This window comes from Phaenicophaeus curvirostris, unplaced genomic scaffold (assembly GCF_032191515.1).
Source record: "Phaenicophaeus curvirostris isolate KB17595 unplaced genomic scaffold, BPBGC_Pcur_1.0 scaffold_84, whole genome shotgun sequence".
Lineage (NCBI taxonomy): Eukaryota > Metazoa > Chordata > Aves > Cuculiformes > Cuculidae > Phaenicophaeus > Phaenicophaeus curvirostris.
The window spans coordinates 102,534-126,169 of NW_027206706.1; the positions used below are offsets into that span (position 1 = coordinate 102,534).

General features: G+C 62.0%; 2 protein-coding genes across 36 annotated transcripts in view; both read left to right on the forward strand.

The window, feature by feature from the left end:
• The window catches only part of ARMC5 (armadillo repeat containing 5), a 37,741-nt gene extending 30,501 nt beyond the window's left edge, over positions 1-7,240 (forward strand). Inside the window, exons 7-8 of one of the 10 annotated variants that reach the window (XM_069882137.1) lie at positions 958-2,995; positions 3,038-7,240. In XM_069882137.1, the coding sequence (XP_069738238.1) occupies positions 958-2,995; positions 3,038-4,827 (3,828 nt within the window). In that variant the 3' untranslated portion in view covers positions 4,828-7,240. Of the gene's footprint in view, positions 1-957 lie in introns of all 10 variants that reach the window. The other 9 variants (XM_069882136.1, XM_069882135.1, XM_069882138.1 and 6 more) reach the window with 9 other exon arrangements.
• A 4,510-nt stretch (positions 7,241-11,750) lies between these two features.
• On the forward strand, positions 11,751-23,414 carry TGFB1I1 (transforming growth factor beta 1 induced transcript 1). 26 transcript variants are annotated; one of them, XM_069882196.1, is made up of 14 exons: positions 11,751-11,777; positions 14,817-14,941; positions 15,483-15,514; positions 16,523-16,620; positions 17,229-17,304; positions 17,442-17,526; positions 17,605-17,745; positions 18,726-18,902; positions 19,539-19,620; positions 20,457-20,605; positions 21,347-21,982; positions 22,023-23,142; positions 23,263-23,282; positions 23,323-23,414. In XM_069882196.1, exons 1-11 carry the CDS (start codon positions 11,765-11,767, stop codon positions 21,548-21,550), a joined length of 1,182 nt encoding a protein of 393 aa, XP_069738297.1. In that variant the 5' UTR covers positions 11,751-11,764; the 3' UTR covers positions 21,551-21,982; positions 22,023-23,142; positions 23,263-23,282; positions 23,323-23,414. The 26 variants fall into 26 exon arrangements, with proteins under 26 accessions (XP_069738297.1, XP_069738277.1, XP_069738274.1 ...); XM_069882176.1 differs by having other exon boundaries at positions 21,347-22,022; positions 22,123-22,162; positions 22,283-23,414; XM_069882173.1 differs by having other exon boundaries at positions 21,347-22,022; positions 22,123-22,142; positions 22,183-23,414.
• Positions 23,415-23,636: the final 222 nt, after the last annotated feature.

A 23,636-nucleotide genomic window follows, 5' to 3' on the forward strand; every position in this document is an offset into this window, starting at 1 on the left:
GGACATCGGGGACAATGGGGATATCGGGGACATCGGGGACAATGGGGACATCGGGGCCCTTGGGGACAATGGGGACATCGGGGACAGGGGGGACATTGGGGCCCTTGGGGACATCGGGGACAATGGGGACAATGGGGACATCGGGGACAATGGGGACAATGGGGACATCGGGGCCCTTGGGGACAATGGGGACATCGGGGACATTGGGGACATCGGGGCCCTTGGGGACATCGGGGACAATGGGGACATCGGGGACATCGGGGACAATGGGGACATCGGGGACAATGGGGACATCGGGGACATCGGGGACAATGGGGACAATGGGGACATCGGGGACATCGGGGACATCGGGGACAATGGGGACATCGGGGACATCGGGGACATCGGGGACAATGGGGACATCGGGGACAATGGGGACATCGGGGACATCGGGGCCCTTGGGGACATCGGGGACATCGGGGACAATGGGGACATCGGGGACATCGGGGCCCTTGGGGACATCGGGGGCAATGGGGACATCGGGGCCCTTGGGGACAATGGGGACATCGGGGACATCGGGGACATCAGGGACAATGGGGACATCGGGGACATCGGGGACAATGGGGACAATGGGGACATCGGGGCCCTTGGGGACATCGGGGACAATGGGGACATCGGGGACAATGGGGACAATGGGGACAATGGGGACATCGGGGACAATGGGGACATCGGGGACATCAGGGACAATGGGGACATCGGGGACAATGGGGACATCGGGGCCCTTGGGGACAATGGGGACATCGGGGCCCTTGGGGACATCGGGGACATCGGGGACAATGGGGACAATGGGGACATCGGGGCCCTTGGGGACATCGGGGACATCGGGGCCCATGGGGACAATGGGGACGTTGGGGACATCGGGGCCCTTGGGGACATCGGGGACGTTGGGGACATCAAGGCCCCTCGGTGGCTCCGCAGGTCGTCGGGGACGAGGCCCCCCGGGACCTTTGGGGCCACGAGGACGTCGCGGAGCCCTGGGACGTCCCCGAGGAGCCTTGGGGACACGAGGACGCTTGGGGCCACCCCGGGGGCCACCGGCCGCCGCCGCCTGCTGGCCTCGGGGACCTCCAGGAGCCTTGGGGACACGGAGATGGACTTGGGGACACGGGGGGGGACACGGACGCGTCCCAGGTCCCCTCGGGGCCTTCAGGAGCTCAGGAGGCCACCCAAGGTCCCCACGAGGCCACCAAAGGTCCCCTGGAGGCCACCAAAGGTCCCCAGGCCACCCGAGATCTCCAGGTGGCCACCAAAGGTCCCCACAAGGCCACCAAACGTCCCCAGGTGGCCACTAAACGTCCCCAGGAGGCCACCCAAGATCTCCAGGTGGCCACCAAACGTCCTCATGTGGCCACCAAAGGTCCCCAGGAGGCCACTAAATGTTCTCAGGTGGCCACCGAAGGTCCCCAGGAGGCCACCCAAGATCTCCAGGTGGCCACCAAATGTCCTCATGTGGCCACCAAAGGTCCCCTGGAGGCCACCAAACGTCCCCATGTGGCCACTGAAGGTCCCCAGGCCACCCAAGATCTCCAGGTGGCCACCAAAGGTCCCAAGGAGGCCACCCAAGATCTCCAGGTGGCCACCAAACATCCTCATGTGGCCACCAAAGGTCCCGAGGAGGCCACTAAACGTTCTCAGGTGGCCACCGAAGGTCTCCAGGCCACCCAGGATCTCCAGGTGGCCACCAAAGGTCCCCAGGAGGCCACCCAAGGTCTCCAGGTGGCCACCAAACATCCTCATGTGGCCACCAAAGGTCCCGAGGAGGCCACTAAACGTTCTCAGGTGGCCACCGAAGGTCTCCAGGCCACCCAGGATCTCCAGGTGGCCACCAAAGGTCCCCAGGAGGCCACCCAAGGTCTCCAGGTGGCCACCAAACGTCCCCATGTGGCCACCAAAGGTCCCCAGGAGGCCACCCAAGATCTCCAAGTGGCCACTAAATGTCCCCAGGTGGCCACCAAACGTCCCCAGGCCACCAAACGTCCCCAGGTGGCCTCTAAATGTCCTCAGGTGGCCACTAAACGTCCCCACGTGGCCACCAAAGATCTCCAGGAGGCCACTGAACATCCCCAGGAGGCCACCAAAGGTCCCCTTGAGGCCACCAAAGGTCCTCAGGAGGCCACTAAACGTCCCCTTGAGGCCACCAAAGGTCCCCAGGAGGCCACTAAACGTCTCCTTGAGGCCACCAAAGGTCCCCAGGAGGCCACCCCCCCCGCCTTGTCCCCACGGCCACCCAAGCGTCCCCGACTCTCCAGCTCCCCGAGGGTCTCCAGCCCAGCTCCTCCTGCTCCTCCTTGTCCCCAAGGGTCCCCGAGCCCCTCCAGATCCCCTCCCCGCGGCCTCCAGAGCTTCTCCAGCTCCTCAAAGCCACCTCAGACCTTCTCAAAGCCTCCTCAGAGCTCCTCGAAACCACCTCAGACCTTCTCAAAGCCACCTCAGAGCTCCTCGAAACCACCTCCAACCTCCTCAAAGCCACCTCAGACCTTCTCAAAGCCACCTCAGACCTTCTTGAAACCACCTCGGACCTCCTCAAAACCTTCTCAGACCTTCTCCAACCCATCTCCAACCTCTTCTAAACCATCTCCAACCTCCTCCAATCCACCACCACCATCCTTGTGCCTCCAAACCTTCTCAACCTCCTGTAATCCACTTCCAATCTCCTCCAACCCCTCTCCAACCTCTTCTAGACCTTCTCAGACCTTCTCCAACCCACCTCAGACCTTCTCCAACCCATCTCCAATCTCCTCTAAACCATCTCCAACCTCCTCTAAACCATCTCCAACCTCTCCCAACCCATCTCCAACCTCTCCCAACCCACCTCAGACCTTCTCCAACCCACGTCAGACCTCCAACCCATCTCCAATCTCCTCCAACCCATCTCCAATCTCCTCTAAACCATCTCCAACCTCTCCCAACCCACCTCAGACCTTCTCCAACTCAACTCAGACCTTCTCCAACCCATCTCAGACCTTCTCCAACCCATCTCAGACCTTCTCCAACCCACCTCAGACCTCCAACCCATCTCCAACCTCCTCTAAACCATCTCAGACCTTCTCCAACCCACCTCAGACCTTCTCCAACCCACCTCAGACCTTCTCCAACCCATCTCAGACCTTCTCCAACCCACCTCAGACCTCCAACCCATCTCCAACCTCCTCTAAACCATCTCAGACCTTCTCCAACTCAACTCAGACCTTCTCCAACCCACCTCAGACCTCCTCCAACCCACCTCCGACCTCCTCCAACCCCTCTCCGACCTCCCCCAACCCCTCTCCTGCCCCGTCCCCCCCTCCGTGTCCCTACTGGCGCTGTCCCCACGACGTCCTCCTCCTCCCGGCCGGTTCCCCTCCCCCCGTCCCCTCCTCCCGCTCCTCCTTGACCCTTGGCTCCCCGGTCTTCGGGGCCCTCTTGGGCGGCTCCTTCCGCGAAGCCCACGGAGAAGCCCCCGTCTCCTTGGCCTTCGCCCCTCGTCCCGCTCTCCTCGTCCTCCTCCACTTCCTCCACGGCTGCCGCGGTGGCTTTGAGGACCGTTGTCCTCTTCTGTCCTCCTCGTTGTCCCCCCGCGTGGCCGGCGCCGCCCTCGCCCTCGCTCGACGCTTCCTGGTGGTGGAGGAGGACCTCTTCGAGGTTCTCGTCTCCTCCTTGCTGGACGCTCCCCCCTGGGACCTCTGGCTCTTGGCCGAGCGCTGGAGCTCCTCGGCCGTGGCCGCTCGAGCCGCTCGGGACCTCCTGGAAGGTCCCCCCCACCTGGTGGCCCCTCGGCTCCTCCGGGTGGCCCAGTTGGCCCGCCGGCCACCTCGCTTGGCCAGGGCTCTCCTGGCCGTGGTGGCCCCGCCGGGAGCCGCGCCCCCCCTGGACATGGGGACGCCCCAGGAGGACCCGCTCATCACCCCCCTGGTGGCCAACGGGGACCGAGGGGACCTCCGGGAGGACTTTGGGGACGACCGGGAGGACGTTGAGGACCTCCAGGATGATCTCGAGAACTTCAGGGCCACCAAGAGGGGCCTCGGGGACCTCCAGGAGGAGCTTGGAGACGTCCAGGAGGACTTTGGGGATGTCCAGGAGGATCTTGAGAACTTCAGGGACACCAAGAGGGGACTCGGGGACCTCCAGGAGGAGCTTGGAGACGTCCAGGAGGACTTTGGGGATGTCCAGGAGGATCTTGAGAACTTCAGGGCCACCAAGAGGGGACTCGGGGACCTCCAGGAGGAGCTTGGAGACGTCCAGGAGGACCTTGGGGACCTCAGGGACCTCGAGGAGGACTTTGGGGGCAACCAGGAGGAGCTCCAGGAGATGGAGGAGAACGTTGGGGTCTCCAATGGGGACCTTGGAGACCTCCAGGAGGACTTTGAGGATGCCCAGGAGGACCTTGAGAACTTCAGGGCCACCAAGAGGGGCCTTGGGGACCTCCAGGAGGACCTTGGGGGCGGCCAGGAGGAGCTCCTGGAGGTGGAGGAGAACTTTGGGGTCTCCAACGGGGACCTTGGAGGCACCAACGGGGACCTTGAGGACCTCAGGGCCACCAAGAGGGGCCACAGGGACGTCCAGGAGGACCTTGAGGACCTCAGGGCCACCAAGAGGGGCCACAGGGACGTCCAGGAGGACCTTGAGGACCTCAGGGCCACCAAGAGGGGCCACAGGGACGTCCAGGAGGACCTTGAGGCCCTCAAGGGCCCCACCAGGGACCTCCCGAGCAGATCTTCTGCTCCCGTGGGAGGAGAGGAGGTGGCCATGGAGCTTGGGGACCTCTCGAGTGACGATGAGATGGACCTGGGGGTCGCTGGGTCTCTCTAGGACCTCCCAGAGGCCCTCGGGGGGGTTGGAGACCCACCTGGAGATGTTCGGGGACCTCTTGGATGGAGAAGAGGTGGCCGTGGAGGTCGGGGACCTCTTGAGGACCCCCCCGAAAGGACCTTGGAGACCCCGTGGAGGAGGGTCTTGAGGACCTTGTGTGTGAGGAGATGGAACATGGGGACCTCTCCAAGGCTTGGAGACCCCTGAGGTGAAGATGATGTGGAGATAAAGGTCTTCTCCAAGACCTTGGTGGGTCTTGAGGACCTTCGAGCCTGTTTTGATGTTGACCATGAGGTCAGGAAGGTTGTGGAGACCCTTGGGGACCTCCAGGAGGTCCATGATGATGATGAAGATGAAGCCAAGGCCACAAAAAGGCCTTCAAGGAGAACTTGAGGAACCTCCAGGAACCCCTTGAGGTCCTCCTGGAGATGTTGAAGCTCATTGAGATGTTGACCGTGAGGTCAGGAAGGTGCTGGAGACCCTTGGGGACCTCCAGAAGCACCTTGAGGACCTCCAGGAGGTCCATGATGACGATGAAGATGAAGCCAAGGCCATAAAAAGGCCTTCAAGGAGAACTTGAGGAACCTCCAGGAACCCCTTGAGGTCCTCCTGGAGATGTTAAAGCTCATTGAGATGTTGACCATGAGGTCAGGAGGGTGCTGGAGACCCTTGAGGACCTCCAGAAGGACCTTGAGGACCTCCAGGAGGTCCATGATGATGATGAAGATGAAGCCAAGGCCATGAAAAGGCCTTCAAGGAGAACTTGAGGAACCCCTTGAGGTCCTCTTGGAGATGTTGAAGCTCATTGAGATGTTGACCGTGAGGTCAGGAGGGTGCTGGAGACCCTTGAGGACCTCCAGAAGGACCTTGAGGACCTCCAGGAGGTCCATGATGATGATGAAGATGAAGCCAAGGCCATAAAAAGGCCTTCAAGGAGAACTCGAGGAACTTCCAGGAACCCCTTGAGGTCCTCCTGGAGATGTTTAAGCTCATTTTGATGTTGACCATGAGGTCAGGAGGGTGCTGGAGACCCTTGGGGACCTCCAGAAGGACCTTGAGGACCTCCAGGAGGTCCATGATGACGATGAAGTTGAAGCCAAGGCCATGAAAAGTTCTCCTTGAGGGCCTTCAGGAACTTCTTGAGGTCCTCCTGGAGGTCTTAAAGCCTGTTTTGATGTTGACCATGAGATCAAGAAGATGATGGAGGCCCTTGGGGACCTTGAGGACCTCCAGGAGAACCTTGAGGACCTCCAGAAAGTCCTCAAGGAGCTGGAGAAGCCCCTGATGGGGCCTCGGGGACCTCCAGGAGAAGCTCGAGGTCCTCCCAAAGCCCCTTGAGAAGCTCCTGAACCCCTTTGAGATGCTCCTGAACCCCTTTGAGAAGCTCCTGAAGCCCTCGAGATGCTCCTCAAGCCCCTCGAGAAGCTCCTGAAGCCCCTCGAGATGCTCCTGAAGCCCCTTGAGAAGCTCCTGAAGCTCTTGAGATGCTCCTGCAGCCCCTCAAGATGCTCCTGAAGCCCCTCGAGATGCTCCTGAAGCCCCTTGAGGTGCTCCTCAAGCCCCTCAAGAACCTCCTGAAGCTCTCGAGAAGCTCCTGAAGCCCTCAAGATCCTCATGAAGCTTCTCGAGATGCTCCTGAAGCCCCTTGAGAAGCTCCTGAAGCCCTCAAGATCCTCATGAAACTTCTCGAGATGCTCCTGAAGCCCCTCGAGATGCTCCTCAAGCCCCTCGAGATGCTCCTCAAGCCCCTTGAGAAGCTCCTGAAGCCCCTTGAGAAGCTCCTGAAGCTCTCGAGATGCTCCTGAAACCCCTCGAGATGCTCCTCAAGCCCCTTGAGAAGCTCCTGAAGCCCCTTGAGAAGCTCCTGAAGCTCTCGAGATGCTCCTGAAACCCCTCGAGATGCTCCTCAAGCCCCTTGAGAAGCTCCTGAAGCCCCTTGAGAAGCTCCTGAAGCCCCTCGAGATGCTCCTCAAGCCCCTCGAGATGCTCCTCAAGCCCCTTGAGAAGCTCCTGAAGCCCCTTGAGAAGCTCCTGAAGCTCTCGAGATGCTCCTGAAACCCCTCGAGATGCTCCTCAAGCCCCTCGAGATGCTCCTGAAGCCCCTTGAGAAGCTCCTGAAGCCCCTTGAGATGCTCCTCAAGCCCCTCGAGATGCTCCTCAAGCCCCTTGAGAAGCTCCTGAAGCCCCTTGAGAAGCTCCTGAAGCCCCTTGAGATGCTCCTGAAGCCCCTTGAGGTCCTCCTGAAGCCCCTGGAGATCCCCCCAGGCCATGGGGCAGCCCCACGGGGGCCTCGGAAAGGGGGGGCCCAGGTCGCTATGGGGCAGCCCCACGGCGCCCCCCAATCTCGGGGACCCCCCGACCCCTCGCGACCCCCAACTTGGGGGGCAGGAACCAATAAAGGAGGTGGAAAAGCTCCTGACCCACACTTGGGGGTCACCCCCCCCCCAGGACCCCCCAGCCCCACACTTAGGGGTCACCCCCCCCCCCCCGGACCCTCCTGGCCCCCAGATCCAGGACTCTCTTGGCCCCCCAGGACCCTCTTGGCCCCCAGACCCAGGACCCCCTGGATCTCCAGCCCCGGGACCCTCTTGGCCCCCAGCTCCAGGACCCTCTTGGCCCCCCAGGACCCTCTTGGCCCCCCAGACCCAGGACCCCCGGGATCTCCAGCCCCGGGACCCTCTTGGCCCCCAGACCCAGGACCCTCTTGGCCCCCCAGGACCCTCTTGGCCCCCCAGACCCTGGACCCTCTTGACCCCCAGCCCCAGGACCCCCTTGGCCCCCAGATCCAGGACCCTCTTGGCCCCCAGATCCAGGACCCTCATGAACCCCCAGCCCCAGGACCTCCTGGATCTCCAGCCCCAGGACCCTCTTGGCCCCCCCAGCCCCAGGACCCTCTTGGCCCCCCAGGACCCTCTTGGCCCCCAGACCCAGGACCCCCTGGATCTCCAGCCCCAGGACCCTCTTGACCCCCCAGACCCAGGACGCTCTTGGCCCCCAGACCCAGGACCCTCTTGGCCCCCCAGGACCCTCTTGGCCCCCCAGACCCAGGACCCCCGGGATCTCCAGCCCCGGGACCCTCTTGGCCCCCAGACCCTGGACCCTCTTGGCCCCCCAGATCCAGGACCCTCTTGGCCCCCCCAGATCCAGGACCCTCATGAACCCCCAGACCCGGGACCCTCTTGGCCCCCAGATCCAGGACCCTCATGAACCCCCAGACCCAGGACCCTCTTGGCCCCCCAGACCCAGGACCCTCTTGACCCCCAGGACCCCCTGGATCTCCAGCCCCGGGACCCTCTTGGCCCCCAGACCCAGGACCCTCTTGGCCCCCCCAGATCCAGGACCCTCATGAACCCCCAGACCCGGGACCCTCTTGGCCCCCAGATCCAGGACCCTCATGAACCCCCAGACCCAGGACCCTCTTGGCCCCCCAGACCCAGGACCCTCTTGACCCCCAGGACCCCCTGGATCTCCAGCCCCGGGACCCTCTTGGCCCCCAGACCCAGGACCCTCTTGGCCCCCCAGACCCAGGACCCCCTGGATCTCCAGCCCCGGGACCCTCTTGGTCCCCCAGGACCCTCTTGGCCCCCAGACCCAGGACCCCCTGGATCTCCAGCCCCGGGACCTTCTTGGACCCCAGACCCAGGACCCTCTTGGCCCCCCAGACCCAGGACCCTCTTGACCCCCAGACCCAGGACCCTCATAGACCCCCAGCCCCAGGACCCCCTGGATCTCCAGCCCCAGGACCCTCTTGGCCCCCAGACCCAGGACCCTCTTGGCCCCCCAGCCCCAGGACCCTCATAGACCCCCAGCCCCAGGACCCCCTGGATCTCCAGCCCCAGGACCCCCTTGGCCCCCCAGCCCCAGGACCCTCTTGGCCCCCAGACCCAGGACCCCCTGGATCTCCAGACCCAGGACCCTCTTGGCCCCCAGACCCAGGACCCCCTGGATCTCCAGCCCCGGGACCCTCTTGGTCCCCCAGGACCCTCTTGGCCCCCAGACCCAGGACCCCCTGGATCTCCAGCCCCGGGACCTTCTTGGCCCCCAGACCCAGGACCCTCTTGGCCCCCCAGACCCTCATAGACCCCCAGCCCCAGGACCCTCTTGACCCCCAGCCCCAGGACCCTCTTGGCCCCCAGGACCCTCTTGGACCCCAGATCCAGGACCCTCTTGGCCCCCCAGACCCAGGACCCTCTTGGCCCCCAGACCCAGGACCCTCTTGGCCCCCCAGACCCAGGACCCCCTGGCCCCCAGATCCAGGACCCTCTTGCCCCCCAGATCCAGGACCCTCTTGGCCCCCCAGACCCAGGACCCTCTTGGCCCCCAGACCCAGGACCCTCTTGGCCCCCCAGACCCAGGACCCCCTGGCCCCCAGATCCAGGACCCTCTTGCCCCCCAGATCCAGGACCCTCTTGGCCCCCCGGGACCCTCCTGGCCCCCCTGATCCAGGACCCTCTTGGCCCCCCCAGGACCCTCTTGGCCCCCAGATCCAGGACCCTCTTGGCCCCCCCAGGTCCAGGACCCTCTTGGCCCCCAGACCCAGGACCCTCTTGACCCCCTGATCCAGGACCCTCTTGGCCCCCCCAGGACCCTCTTGGCCCCCCAGACCCAGGACCCTCTTGACCCCCAGACCCAGGACCCTCTTGGCCCCCAGACCCAGGACCCTCTTGGCCCCCCAGACCCTCATAGACCCCCAGCCCCAGGACCCTCTTGACCCCCAGCCCCAGGACCCTCTTGGCCCCCAGGACCCTCTTGGACCCCAGATCCAGGACCCTCTTGGCCCCCCAGACCCAGGACCCTCTTGGCCCCCAGACCCAGGACCCTCTTGGCCCCCCAGACCCAGGACCCCCTGGCCCCCAGATCCAGGACCCTCTTGCCCCCCAGATCCAGGACCCTCTTGGCCCCCCGGGACCCTCCTGGCCCCCCTGATCCAGGACCCTCTTGGCCCCCCCAGGACCCTCTTGGCCCCCAGATCCAGGACCCTCTTGGCCCCCCCAGATCCAGGACCCTCTTGGCCCCCAGACCCAGGACCCTCTTGACCCCCAGATCCAGGACCCTCTTGGCCCCCCCAGATCCAGGACCCTCTTGGCCCCCAGACCCAGGACCCTCTTGACCCCCTGATCCAGGACCCTCTTGGCCCCCCCAGGACCCTCTTGGCCCCCCAGACCCAGGACCCTCTTGGACCCCCAGACCCAGGACCCTCTTGACCCCCAGCCCCAGGACCCCCTGGCCCCCAGATCCAGGACCCTCTTGGACCCCAGATCCAGGACCCTCTTGGCCCCCCAGACCCAGGACCGTCTTGGCCCCCAGACCCAGGACCCTCTTGGCCCCCAGACCCAGGACCGTCTTGGCCCCCAGACCCAGGACCCTCTTGGCCCCCAGACCCAGGACCGTCTTGACCCCCAGATCCAGGACCCTCTTGGCCCCCAGATCCAGGACCCTCTTGGCCCCCAGACCCAGGACCCTCCTGGATCTCCAGCCCCAGGACCCTCTTGGCCCCCAGATCCAGGACCCTCTTGGCCCCCAGATCCAGGACCCTCATGAACCCCCAGACCCAGGACCTCCTGGATCTCCAGCCCCAGGACCCTCTTGGCCCCCCCCCGATCCAAGACCCTCTTGGCCCCCCAGGACCCTCTTGGCCCCCAGCCCCAGGACCCCCTGGATCTCCAGCCCCAGGACCCTCTTGGACCCCCAGGACCCTCTTGGCCCCCAGACCCAGGACCCCCTGGATCTCCAGCCCCGGGACCCTCTTGACCCCCCAGACCCAGGACGCTCTTGGCCCCCAGATCCAGGACCCTCTTGGCACCCCAGGACGCTCTTGGCCCCCAGATCCAGGACCCTCTTGGCACCCCAGGACCCTCTTGGCCCCCAGATCCAGGACCCTCTTGGCACCCCAGGACCCTCTTGGCCCCCAGACCCAGGACGCTCTTGGCCCCCCCCCGATCCAAGACCCTCTTGGCCCCCCAGGACCCTCTTGGCCCCCAGCCCCAGGACCCCCTGGATCTCCAGCCCCGGGACCCTCTTGGCCCCCCAGACCCAGGACGCTCTTGGCCCCCAGATCCAGGACCCTCTTGGCACCCCAGGACGCTCTTGGCCCCCAGATCCAGGACCCTCTTGGCACCCCAGGACCCTCTTGGCCCCCAGATCCAGGACCCTCTTGGCCCCCCAGGACCCTCATAGACCCCCAGACCCTTGACCCCCTGGATCTCCAGCCCCAGGACCCTCTTGGCCCCCCAGCCCCAGGACCCTCTTGGCCCCCCAGACCCAGGACCCCCTGGATCTCCAGCCCCAGGACCCTCTTGACCCCCAGACCCAGGACCCTCTTGGCCCCCCCTGATCCAGGAACCTCATGAACCCCCAGACCCAGGACCCCCTGGATCTCCAGCCCCGGGACCTTCTTGGACCCCAGACCCAGGACCCTCTTGGCCCCCCAGACCCTCATAGACCCCCAGACCCAGGACCCCCTGGATCTCCAGCCCCAGGACCCTCTTGGACCCCAGACCCAGGACCCTCTTGGCCCCCCAGACCCTCATAGACCCCCAGCCCCAGGACCCTCTTGACCCCCAGCCCCAGGACCCTCTTGACCCCCAGCCCCAGGACCCTCTTGGCCCCCCAGACCCAGGACCCTCTTGGCCCCCAGACCCAGGACCCTCTTGACCCCCAGATCCAGGACCCTCTTGACCCCCAGCCCCGGGACCCTCTTGACCCCCAGATCCAGGACCCTCTTGACCCCCAGCCCCAGGACCCCCTTGGCCCCCCCAGACCCAGGACCCCCTTGGCCCCCAGATCCAGGACCCTCTTGGCCCCCAGATCCAGGACCCCCTTGGCCCCCCCAGATCCAGGCCCCCCTGGATCTCCAGCCCCCCCGCGATTCTCTCCGGAATCTTCCATACAAGGGCAGCTGTGGCCCTCGGCGGGTCCCACGTCACCCGCAGCCGCCATGGACGAGCTGGGTGAGGCCCCTCCGGCCGTCTGGCCCTCCACCCCTCTGTCTGTCTGTCTGTCCGGGAGACCCCAGGAAAGTTCTGGAAGGAGGCGGGGGGGGCCTGATGGTGCTGGGTGAGGGTCTGAGGGGGCTGGAGGGTCCTGGAGGAAGTTTTGGGGGGTCCTGGTGGTGCTGGATGAAGTTCTGGATGGTCCTGGTGGTGCTGAGTGGGTCCTGGATGGTGCTGGATGGATCCTGATGGTCCTGGATGAAGTTCTGATGGTGCTGAGCACCTTCTGGTGGTCCTGGATGAAGTTCTGGATGATGCTGAGTGAGTCCTGAGGGTCCTGGATGAGGTTCTGATGGTGCTGAGCACCTTCTGGTGGTGCTGGATGAAGTTCTGGATGGTGCTGAGTGGGTCCTGGTGGTGCTGGATGAAGTTCTGGATGGTGCTGAGTGAGTTCTGAGGGTCCTGGATGGAGTTCCGGATGGTCCTGATGGTCCTGGATGAAGTTCTAGATGGTGCTGAGTGGGTCCTGAGGTTCCTGGTGGTGCTGGATGAGGTTCTAGATGGTGCTGAGTGGGTCCTGATGGTCCTGGATGAGGTTCTAGGTGGTGCTGGATGGTCCTGTATGAGGTGCTGAGTGGGTCCTGGTGGTCCTGGATAAGGTGCTGGATGGTGCTGGGTGGGTCCTGATGGTGCTGGATGAGGTTCTGGATGGTGCTGAATGGGTCCTGGTGGTGCTGGATGAAGTTCTGGGTGGTGCTGAGTGAGTCCTGAGGGTCCTGGATGAAGTTCTGATGGTGCTGAGTGGGTCCTGAGGGTCCTGGTGGTGCTGGATGAGCTTCTAGGGGGTGCTGAGTGGCTCCTGATGGTGCTGGATGAAGTTCTGGATGGTCCTGGTGGGTCCTGATGGTCCTGGTGGTGCTGGATGAAGTTCGGGGTGGTGCTGAGCGGGTCCTGTGGGTCCTGGATGGTGCTGGATGGATCCTGATGGTCCTGGATGAAGTTCTGATGGTGCTGAGCACCTTCTGGTGGTCCTGGATGAAGTTCTGGATGGTCCTGGTGGTGCTGAGTGGGTCCTGGTGGTGCTGGATGAAGTTCTGGGTGGTGCTGAGTGGGTCCTGAGGGTCCTGGATGCGGTTCTGATGGTGCTGAACACGTCCTGGTGGTCCTGGTTGAAGTTCTGGATGGTGCTGAGTGAGTCCTGAGGGTCCTGGATGATGTTCTGGATGGTGCTGTGTGGGTCCTGATGGTGCTGGATGCGATTCTGATGGTGCTGAGCACCTTCTGGTGGTCCTGGATGAAGTTCTGGGTGGTGCTGAGAGGGTCCTGAGGGTCCTGGTGGTGCTGGATGAGGTTCTGGATGGTGCTGAGTGGGTCCTGATGGTGCTGAGTGGGTCCTGGATGATGCTGGTTGGTCCTGGATGAGGTTCTGGATGGTCCTGGATGGTGCTGGATGAGGTTCGGGATGATGCTGAGTGGGTCCTGATGGTGCTGGATGAGGTTCTGATGGTGCTGAGCACCTTCTGGTGGTGCTGGTTGAAGTTCTGGGTGGTGCTGAGTGGGTCCTGGTGGTGCTGAGTGAGTTCTGGATGATGCTGGTCGGTCCTGATGGTGCTGGGTGAGGTTCTAGATGGTGCTGAGTGGGTCCTGGTGGTGCTGGATGAGGTTCTGATGGTGCTGGGTGAGGGTCTGAGGGTGCTGGATGGTGCTGGATGAAGTTCTGGATGGTGCTGGGTGGGTCCTGGTGGTCCTGATGCTCCTGGATGAAGTTCTGGGTGGTGCTGGATGGTCCTGGATGAAGTTCTGGAGGGTGCTGAGTGGGTCCTGAGGGTCCTGGTGGTGCTGGATGAGGTTCTGATGGTGCTGGGTGAGGGTCTGAGGGTGCTGGATAGTCCTGGATGAAGTTCTGGGTGGTGCTGAGTAGCTGCTGAATCAGGTTCTTCATGGGTCCTGAGGGTCCTGGGTGGGTTCTGAGGGTCCTGAGTGGGATCTGATGAGGTTCTTCAAGGGTTCTGATGCTCCTGGGTGGGATCTGATGAGGTTCTTCATGGGTCCTGAGGGTCCTGGGTGGGATCTGAGGGTCCTGGGTGGGATCTGCTGCTCCTGGGTGGGATCTGATGAGGTTCTTCATGGGTTCTGAGGGTCCTGGGTGGGATCTGCTGTTCCTGGGTGGGGTCTGATGAGGTTCTTCATGAGTTCTGCTGCTCCTGGGTGGGGTCTGATGAGGTTCTTCAAGGGTTCTGAGGGTCCTGGGTGGGTTCTGAGGGTCCTGGGTGGGTTCTGAGGGTCCTGGGTGGGATCTGATGAGGTTCCTCAAGGGTTCTGATGCTCCTGGGTGGGTTCTGAGGGTCCTGGGTGGGATCTGAGGGTCCTGGGTGGGTTCTGAGGGTCCTGGGTGGGATCTGATGAGGTTCCTCAAGGGTTCTGATGCTCCTGGGTGGGTTCTGAGGGTCCTGGGTGGGATCTGAGGGTCCTGGGTGGGTTCTGAGGGTCCTGGGTGGGTTCTGAGGGTCCTGGGTGGGATCTGCTGGTCCTGGGTGGGATCTGATGAGGTTCCTCAAGGGTTCTGATGCTCCTGGGTGGGTTCTGAGGGTCCTGGGTGGGATCTGATGAGGTTCTTCATGGGTTCTGATGCTCCTGGGTGGGATCTGAGGGTCCTGGGTGGGATCTGCTGCTCCTGGGTGGGATCTGATGAGGTTCTTCATGGGTCCTGATGCTCCTGGGTGGGGTCTGCTGCTCCTGGGTGGGATCTGATGCTCCTGCGTGGGGTCTGCTGCTCCTGGGTGGGGTCTGATGAGGTTCTTCAAGGGTTCTGAGGGTCCTGGGTGGGTTCTGCTGCTCCTGGGTGGGTTCTGCTGCTCCTGGGTGGGGTCTGATGAGGTTCTTCGAGGGTTCTGAGGGTCCTGGGTGGGTTCTGATGCTCCTGGGTGGGATCTGAGGGTCCTGGGTGGGATCTGATGAGGTTCTTCAAGGGTCCTGAGGGTCCTGGGTGGGTTCTGAGGGTCCTGGGTGGGATGTGCTGAGGTTCTCCTCGGGTTCTGATGCTCCTGCCCGCCCCAGACGCCCTCCTGGCTCACCTGGACGCCACAACCTCCCACCTGGCCCGGCGCCCGGTGCTGCTGACGGACCCGGACGTGGCCCCCGGGGGGGACCCTCCTCGCCCCCCCCCACCCCCCTACGGCTCGGTGAGGAGACACTGGAGAACCTTGGGGTCTCTGGAGGCTTTGGGGACATGGGGGACCTCGGGGGCTTTGGAGATGCTGGAGACCTTGGGGACCTTGAGTGGCTTTGGGACTCTTGGAGCCTTGAGGGACCTCGGGGTCTTCAAGGACCTCGGGGGCTTTGGAGATGTTGGAGACCTTGGGGACGTGGAGGATCTTGGGGTCTCCGGAGGCTTTGGGGACCTGGAGGACCTCGGGGGCTTTGGAGATGTTGGGGACCTTGGGGACCTTGAGTGGCTTTGGGACTCTTGGAGCCATGAGGGACCTCGGGGTCTTCAAGGACCTCGGGGTCTTCAGGGACCTTGGGGACGTGGAGGATCTTGGGGCCACAGGAGGGTCTTGGAGGACCTTGAGGACCCTGGGGCCGCGGGGGTTGGAGATGGGGGGGTGGCCAGTGTCCCCGTGGGATTTGGGGACGTTGGGGACACCGGGAGGAGCCCAGGGGTGGGGACCCTGGAGGTGACCGACGTCCCCGTCCTCGTTGTCCTCGACACGGTGGCTCCAGGTGCCGGGGGGGGACCTCGAGGAGCTCTACAGGTACGAGGGACACGGGGACACCTGGGAGGGACCTTGGGGACGTGGGGGGCACCTCGGGGATCTTGGAGGGATCTTGGGGACCTTGGAGGGACCTTGGAGGGATCTTGGGGACCTTGGGGACATGGGGGTCACCTTGGGGACCTTAGAGGGATCTTGGGAACCTTAGAGGAACCTTGGAGGTCACAGGAGGGACCCTGGAGAGACCTTGGAGGGATCTTGAGGACCTTGGAGGGACCTTGGAGGGATCTTGAGGGCCTTGGAGGGACCTTGGAGGTCACAGGAGGGACCTTGGGGACATGGGGGGCACCTTGGAGGGACCTTGAGGACCTTGGAGGGACCTTGGAGGGACCTTGAAGAGACCTTGGAGGTCACAGGAGGGACCTTGGGGATATGGGGGGCACCTTGGGGACCTTGGAGGGATCTTGGAGGGATCCTGAGGACCTTGGAGGGACCTTGGAGGGACCTTGGAGGTCACAGGTGGGACCTTGGGGACATGGGGGGCACCTTGGGGACCTTGGAGGGACCTTGGAGGGACCTTGGAGGTCACCGTTGGGACCTTGGGGACATGGGGGGCACCTTGGGGACCTTGGAGGGATCTTGAGGACCTTAGAGGAACCTTGGAGGTCACAGGAGGGACCCTGGAGAGACCTTGGAGGGATCTTGAGGACCTTGGAGGGACCTTGAAGGGACCTTGGAGGTCACAGTTGGGACCTTGGGGACATGGGGGGCACCTTGGGGACCTTGGAGGGACCTTGGAGGGATCTTGAGGACCTTGGAGGGACCTTGAAGGGACCTTGGAGGTCACAGGAGGGACCTTGGGGACATGGGGGGCACCTTGGTGGGACCTTGGTGGGACCTTGGAGGTCACAGTTGGGACCTTGGGGACATGGGGGGCACCTAGGGGACCTTGGAGGGACCTTGGAGGTCCCAGGTGGGGCCTTGGGGACATGGGGGGCCCCTCCGGGACATCAAGGGCCCCTTGGGGACCTTGGGGTCCCCCCCCCCCAGCTCGGTGCAGAAGCCGCGTCCCCCCCGCGTCCCCCCCGACCTCGGGGACCTCGAGCGACTCCTGAGGGACCTGAGTGTCACCCAGAGCAGCCTGGCAGGTAAGGACCCCAAACCCACCTTGGAGACCCCCAAACCCACCTAGGAGACCCAAAACCCACCTTGGTGACCCCAAAACCCACCTTGGTGACCCCAAAACCCACCTTGTTGACCTCAAAACCCACCTTGATGACCACATAAACCCACCTTGGTGACCCCCAAACCCACCTTGGAGACCCCAAACCCACCTTGGAGACCCCAAAACCCACCTTGATGACCCCAAATCCACCTTGGAGACCCCAAAACCCACCTTGGTGACCCCAAAACCCACCTTGATGACCACATAAACCCACCTTGATGACCACATAAACCCACCTTGGTGACCCCCAAACCCACCTTGGAGACCCCAAACCCACCTTGGTGACCCCCAAAACCACCTTGGAGACCCCAAAACTCCCCCTGGGGACACCAAAACCATCTTGATGACCCCAAAACCCACCTTGAGGACCCCAAAACCCACCTTGGAGACCCCAAACCCACCTTGGAGACCCCCAAAACCATCGTGGTGACCCCAAAATCCACCTTGGAGACCCCAAAACTCACCTTGATGACCCCAAAACTCACCTTGGAGACCCCAAAACCCACCTTGGTGACCCCAAACCCCCCCCAGATGAGCTCCTGGAGGGGCCGAAGAAGAAGGAGGCGCCAGAAGAAGCCGAAGTCAAGAGGTCTCCCCCCCCACCGAGGTGAGTGAGGTCCTCGTGCCCCCCAAAAATTGAGGTTTTCCCCCAAAAAAACCTGGAGGTGACGCTGAGGAGAAGCCGAGAACTTGGTGGTGGCCACCGTCTCCACCTCGAACCTTCTGCGTGACCCCAAAAACCAGGTCGGGGACCTCCTCGGCCACCTCGGCCACCCAGGAGCTGGACAAGCTGATGGCCTCGCTCTCCGACTTCCACCTCCAACGATCCGTGAGTCCTTGTTGCGGGGTCGGGAGGTTTCTTCTCGTCTCCTCCGGGGTCTCCATCGGGGTCTTCTCCCACCTCCAGGTGCCCCCCAAGAAGGTGGTTCCTGAGGAGAAGAACCTGGAGGCCATGCTGGAGCTTCTCCAGGAGGATCTGAGCCGCCAAGGGGTCCCCACGGGCTCCAAGGGCGTCTGCGGGGCGTGTCACAAGCCCATCGCGGGCAAGGTGGGTTGGAGAACCTCGAGGAACCTCCAAAATGACCCCCCCGAACCCACCCTGGGCACCTCTAAACCTTCTAAATGACCCCAAAAACCACCCTGGACACCAAAAAACCTTCTAAATGACCCCAAAAACCACCTTGGTGGCCCCAAAACCTCCAAGAACCCACCTTGAGGCACCCCAGAAGCCCCCTTAGATGCCTCCAAGTGCCTCAAAGCCACCTTAGTGGCCCCAAAACCTCCAAGAACCCACCTTGAGGCACCCCAGAAGCCCCCTTAGATGCCACCAAGGGCCTCAAAGCCACCTTGGACCCCCCAAACCTCCAAGAACCCACCTTGAGGCACCCCAGAAGCCCCCTGAGATGCCTCCAAGGGCCTCAGAGCCACCTTAGATCCCTCAAAACCTCCAAGAACCCACCTTGAGGCACCCCAGAAGCCCCCTTAGATGCCACCAAGGTCTTCAAAGCCACCTTGGACCCCCCAAAACCTCCAAGAACCCACCTTGAGGCACCCCAGAAGCCCCCTGAGATGCCACCAAGGTCCTCAAAGCCACCTTGGACCCCCCAAAACCTTCTAAATGACCCCCAAAAGCCACCCCAGAAGCCCCCTGAGATGCCTCCAAGGGCCTCAAAGCCACCTTGGATCCCCCAAAACCTCCAAGAACCCACCTTGAGGCACCCCAGAAGCCCCCTTAGATGCCTCCAAGGGCCTCAAAGCCACCTTGGACCCCCCCAAACCTCCAAGAACCCACCTTGAGGCACCCCAGAAGCCCCCTGAGATGCCTCCAAGGGCCTCAAAGCCACCCTGGACCCCCCAAAACCTCCAAGAACCCACCTTGAGGCACCCCAGAAGCCCCCTGAGATGCCTCCAAGGGCCTCAAAGCCACCCTGGACCCCTCAGAACCTCCAAGAACCCCCCTTGAGGCACCCCAGAAGCCCCCTGAGATGCCACCAAGGGCCTGGGGTGACCTCCCGGTGTCTTCTCCAGGCGGTGCGGGCGCTGGGCCTCGCGTGGCACCCCGAGCACTTCTCCTGCGGCCGCTGCGGGGTGGACCTGGCGGGCGGAGGTGGCTTCTGCGAGAAGGACGGGGTCCTCTACTGCCCCCGCGACTACGGGAGCCTCTTCTCTCCACGCTGCGCCCTCTGCGCCCAACCCATCCTCGGCGTGGGTCCCGGGGACCTTCTGGGCTCCATGGGATCTTCTAGGGGGTGGTGGGACCTTCTGGGCTCCATGGGATCTTCTAGGAGGAACCTGGGGCCCATGGGATCTCCAGGAGGCCTTGGGATCTTCTAGGAGAACCTGGGGTGATGGGACCTTCTGGGGGGCCATGGGATCTTCTAGGGGCTGGTGGGACCTTCTGGGCTCCATGGGACCTTCTAGAGGGTTGGTGGGACCTTCTAGAGGGTTGGTGGGACCTTCTAGGGGGCTGGTGGGACCTTCTGGGGGGGCTGGTGGGACCTTCTGGGGGGCTCCTGGGACCTTCTAGGGGGTGGTGGGACCTTCTGGGGTGGCTGGTGGGACCTTCTAGTGGCTCTAAGGGACCTTCTAGGGGCTGGTGGGACCTTCTAGTGGCTCTAAGGGACCTTCTAGGGGCTGGTGGGACCTTCTAGTGGCTCTAAGGGACCTTCTAGGGGGTGGTGGGACCTTCCAGTGGTCCATGGGTTCCTCTAGGAGGAACCTGGGGCCCACGGGATCTCCTCGAGGCCACGGGACCTCCTAGGGAGAACCTGGGGTGGTGGGACCCGGGGAGGGGGGGGACGACGTCTCCTCCTCCTCCTCCTCAACCCCGTCCGACCCCAGCGAATGGTGACGGCGCTGGAGAAGACCTGGCACCCCGAGCACTTCTGCTGCGTCAAGTGCGGAAAACCCTTCGGAGAGGAGGGTGGGTGGCTCCATCTCCATCATCTCCATCATCTCCATCTTCTCCATCTCCATCTCCATCTCCATCTCCATCTCCTCCATCTCCATCTCCTCCATCTCCTCCATCTCCTCCATCTCCATCATCTCCATCTCCTCCATCTCCTCCATCTCCATCTCCTCCATCTCCATCACCATCCCCTCCTCCATCTCCATCTCCTCCACCTCCTCTATCTCCATCTCCATCTCCATCTCCATCTCCTCCATCTCCATCTCCATCTCCTCCATCTCCATCTCCTCCATCTCCATCTCCATCTCCATCTTCTCCATCTCCATCTCCATCATCTCCATCTCCATCTCCTCCATCTCCTCCATCTCCTCCATCTCCATCTCCATCATCTCCATCATCTCCATCTTCTCCATCTCCATCTCCTCCATCTCCATCTCCATCTTCTCCATCTCCATCTTCTCCATCTCCATCTTCTCCATCTCCATCTTCTCCATCTCCATCTCCTCCATCTCCATCATCTCCATCTCCTCCATCTCCATCTCCTCCATCTCCATCTCCTCCATCTCCATCTCCTCCATCTCCATCTCCATCTCCTCCATCTCCATCATCTCCATCTCCATCTCCATCTCCATCTCCATCTCCATCATCTCCATCTCCATCATCTCCATCTCCATCATCTCCATCTCCATCATCTCCATCTCCATCATCTCCATCTCCATCATCTCCATCTCCATCTCCATCTCCATCTCCATCTCCATCTCCATCTCCATCTCCATCTCCATCTCCATCTCCTCCATCTCCTCCATCTCCTCCATCTCCTCCATCTCCATCTCCATCTCCATCTCCTCCAGGCTTCCTGGAGCGGGAGGGGCGGCCCTTCTGCCGGGAGGACTTCTCCGAGCTCTTCTCCAGCCGCTGTCGGGCGTGTGGAGGTCCCGTCCTCGACACCTTCGTCTCCGCCCTCGACGGCCTCTGGCACCCGGACTGCTTCGTCTGCTCCGTGAGGACCTTCCCACCCCTGCTGGCCACCCCCATCTCCCCAGAAGCCCCCTGAGATGCCTCCAAGGGCCTCAAAGCCACCTTGGACCCCTCAAAACCTCCAAGAACCCACCTTGAGGCACCCCAGAAGCCCCCTTAGATGCCACCAAGGTCTTCAAAGCCACCTTGGACCCCCCAAAACCTCCAAGAACCCACCTTGAGGCACCCCAGAAGCCCCCTGAGATGCCTCCAAGGGCCTCAAAGCCACCTTGGACACCTCAAAACCTCCAAGAACCCACCTTGAGGCAACCCAAAAGCCCCCTGAGATGCCTCCAAGGGCCTCAAAGCCACCTTGGACACCTCAAAACCTCCAAGAACCCACCTTGAGGCACCCCAGAAGCCCCCTTAGATGCCTCCAAGGGCCTCAAAGCCACCTTGGACACCCCAAAAACCTCCAAGAACCCACCTTGAGGCACCCCAGAAGCCCCCTGAGATGCCACCAAGGTCTTCAAAGCCACCTTGGACACCCCAAAACCTCCAAGAACCCACCTTGAGGCACCCCAAAAGCCCCCTTAGATGCCACCAAGGTCCTCAAAGCCACCTTGGACACCCCAAAAACCTTCTAAATGACCCCCAAAACCCACCTTGGACCCCTCAAAACCCCCCTTAGATGCCTCCAAGGCCCCTCTGTCCCCCCTCGTCCCCCCCTTTCCTTGGTGTCCCCCCATCCCACGTCCTCACCAGCCTCTCCGGCGTCTTCCAGGAGTGTCTCCAGCCCTTCCCGGGTGGGACCTTCTTCGAGGCCGGGGGTCGCCCCTTCTGCGAGCTCCACTTCTCCAGGAGGTCCCACCCCCCCGCCGCGCCCTTCGCCTGCACCTTCTGCCTCGGGGCCTTGGCCGAGGGGACCTTCCAGGAGATGGAGGGGAAGCCCTATTGCCGGCCCTGCTTCCAGCGCCTCTTCGCGTGAGGAGAAGCTCCTCCAGGTCCCACCAGCCTCGGTTCCTCCTCGAAGAACCCGTCCAACCCACCCCTGGGGTCTCCTGGAGCTTCTGAGGGCACCTGGAGAACATCTGGAGAACTTCGCGTGGTCACCAGGAGGTCAAAAAGGCCACGAAGAACATCACTGAGAGCTTCTCGTGGTCTCCAAGAGCTTCTCGTGGTCTCCAAGAGCTTCTCGTGGTCCCCGAGAGCTTCTTGTGGTCTCCAAGAGCTTCTTGTGGTCTCCAAGAGCTTCTCGAGGTCCCCAAGAGCTTCTCGAGGTCTCCAAGAGCTTCTCAAGATCTCCAAGAGCTTCTTAAGGTCTCCAAGAGCTTCTCAAGGTCCCCAAGATCTTCTCGAGGTCTCCAAGAGCTTCTCGAGGTCTCCAAGAGCTTCTTGTGGTCTCCAAGAGCTTCTCAAGGTCTCCAAGAGCTTCTCGAGGTCCCCAAGAGCTTCTCGAGGTCCCCAAAAGCTTCTCGTGGTCTCCAAGAGCTTCTCGAGGTCCCCAAGAGCTCCTCGAGGTCTCCAAGAGCTCCTCGAGGTCTCCAAGAGCTCCTCGAGGTCTCCAAGAGCTTCTCGTGGTCTCCAAGAGCTTCTCGAGGTCCCCAAGAGCATCTCAAGGTCCCCAAGAGCTTCTCAAGGTCTCCAAGAGCTTCTCGAGGTCCCCAAGAGCTTCTCAAGGTCTCCAAGAGCTTCTCAAGATCCCCAAGAGCTTCTTGAGGTCTCCAAGAGCTTCTCGTGGTCTCCAAGAGCTTCTCAAGGTCCCCAAGAGCTTCTCAAGGTCTCCAAGAGCTTCTCAAGGTCTCCAAGAGCTTCTCAAGATCCCCAAGAGCTTCTCGAGGTCTCCAAGAGCTTCTCCTGGTCTCCAAGAGCTCCTCAAGGTCCCCAAGAGCTTCTCAAGGTCTCCAAGAGCTTCTCGTGGTCTCCAAGAGCTTCTCGTGGTCTCCAAGAGCTTCTCGAGGTCCCCAAGAGCTTCTCGTGGTCTCCAAGAGCTTCTCGTGGTCCCCAAGAGCTTCTTAAGGTCCCCAAGAGCTCCTCAAGGTCTCCAAGAGCTCCTCAAGGTCCCCAAGAGCTTCTCGTGGTCTCCAAGAGCTCCTCAAGGTCTCCAAGAGCTTCTCATGGTCCTCAAGAGCTTCTCGAGGTCCCCAAGAGCTTCTCAAGGTCTCCAAGAGCTTCTCGAGGTCCCCAAGAGTTTCTCATGGTCTCCAAGAGCTTCTTAAGGTCCCCAAGAGCTTCTTGAGGTCTCCAAGAGCTTCTCAAGGTCTCCAAGAGCTTCTCGTGGTCTCCAAGAGCTTCTCAAGGTCCCCAAGAGCTTCTTAAGGTCCCCAAGAGCTTCTTGAGGTCTCCAAGAGCTTCTCGTGGTCTCCAAGAGCTTCTCAAGGTCCCCAAGAGCTTCTTGAGGTCTCCAAGAGCTTCTCGAGGTCTCCAAGAGCTTCTCGAGGTCTCCAAGATCTTCTCGTGGTCTCCAAGAGCTTCTCAAGATCCCCAAGAGCTTCTCGAGGTCCCCAAGAGCTTCTCGTGGTCCCCAAGAGCTTCTTGTGGTCTCCAAGAGCTTCTCGTGGTCCCCAAGAGCTTCTCATGGTCTCCAAGAGCTTCTTAAGGTCCCCAAGAGCTTCTTGAGGTCTCCAAGAGCTTCTCAAGGTCTCCAAGAGCTTCTCGTGGTCTCCAAGAGCTTCTCGTGGTCTCCAAGAGCTTCTCAAGGTCCCCAAGAGCTTCTCGAGGTCCCCAAGAGCTTCTCGTGGTCCCCAAGAGCTTCTCAAGGTCCCCAGGAGCTTCTCGAGGTCCCCAGGAGCTCCTCGGGGTCCCTGTGGGGCGGCACCCGCACCCGCAGCCAATAAACCAGAAGCACAAGAGCCGCGGGACTCGAGTTTTTATTCATTTTTACTCCGTTTCTCCCTTTTTGACTCAATTTCTCACTTTTTTTTCGCTCCGTTTCCCTCGTTTTTCCTCAACTTCTCCCCCTTTTTGCTCAATTTCTTGAATTTTTAGGGAATTTCTCCCCTTTCGACTCGATTTCTCACTTTTTTTACTCCATTTCTCCCTTTTTTGCTCAATATCTTCCCTTTTTTTGCTCA

Excerpts from the sequence above, each read along its gene's own strand:
- TGFB1I1 (XM_069882171.1), top strand. Across the intron at positions 16,621-17,228 it reads CACCCAGAGCAGCCTGGCAG|ATGAGCTCCTGGAGGGGCCG; the intron begins GTAAGGACCCCA and ends AACCCCCCCCAG. Across the intron at positions 20,606-21,346 it reads CGGACTGCTTCGTCTGCTCC|GAGTGTCTCCAGCCCTTCCC; the intron begins GTGAGGACCTTC and ends GGCGTCTTCCAG.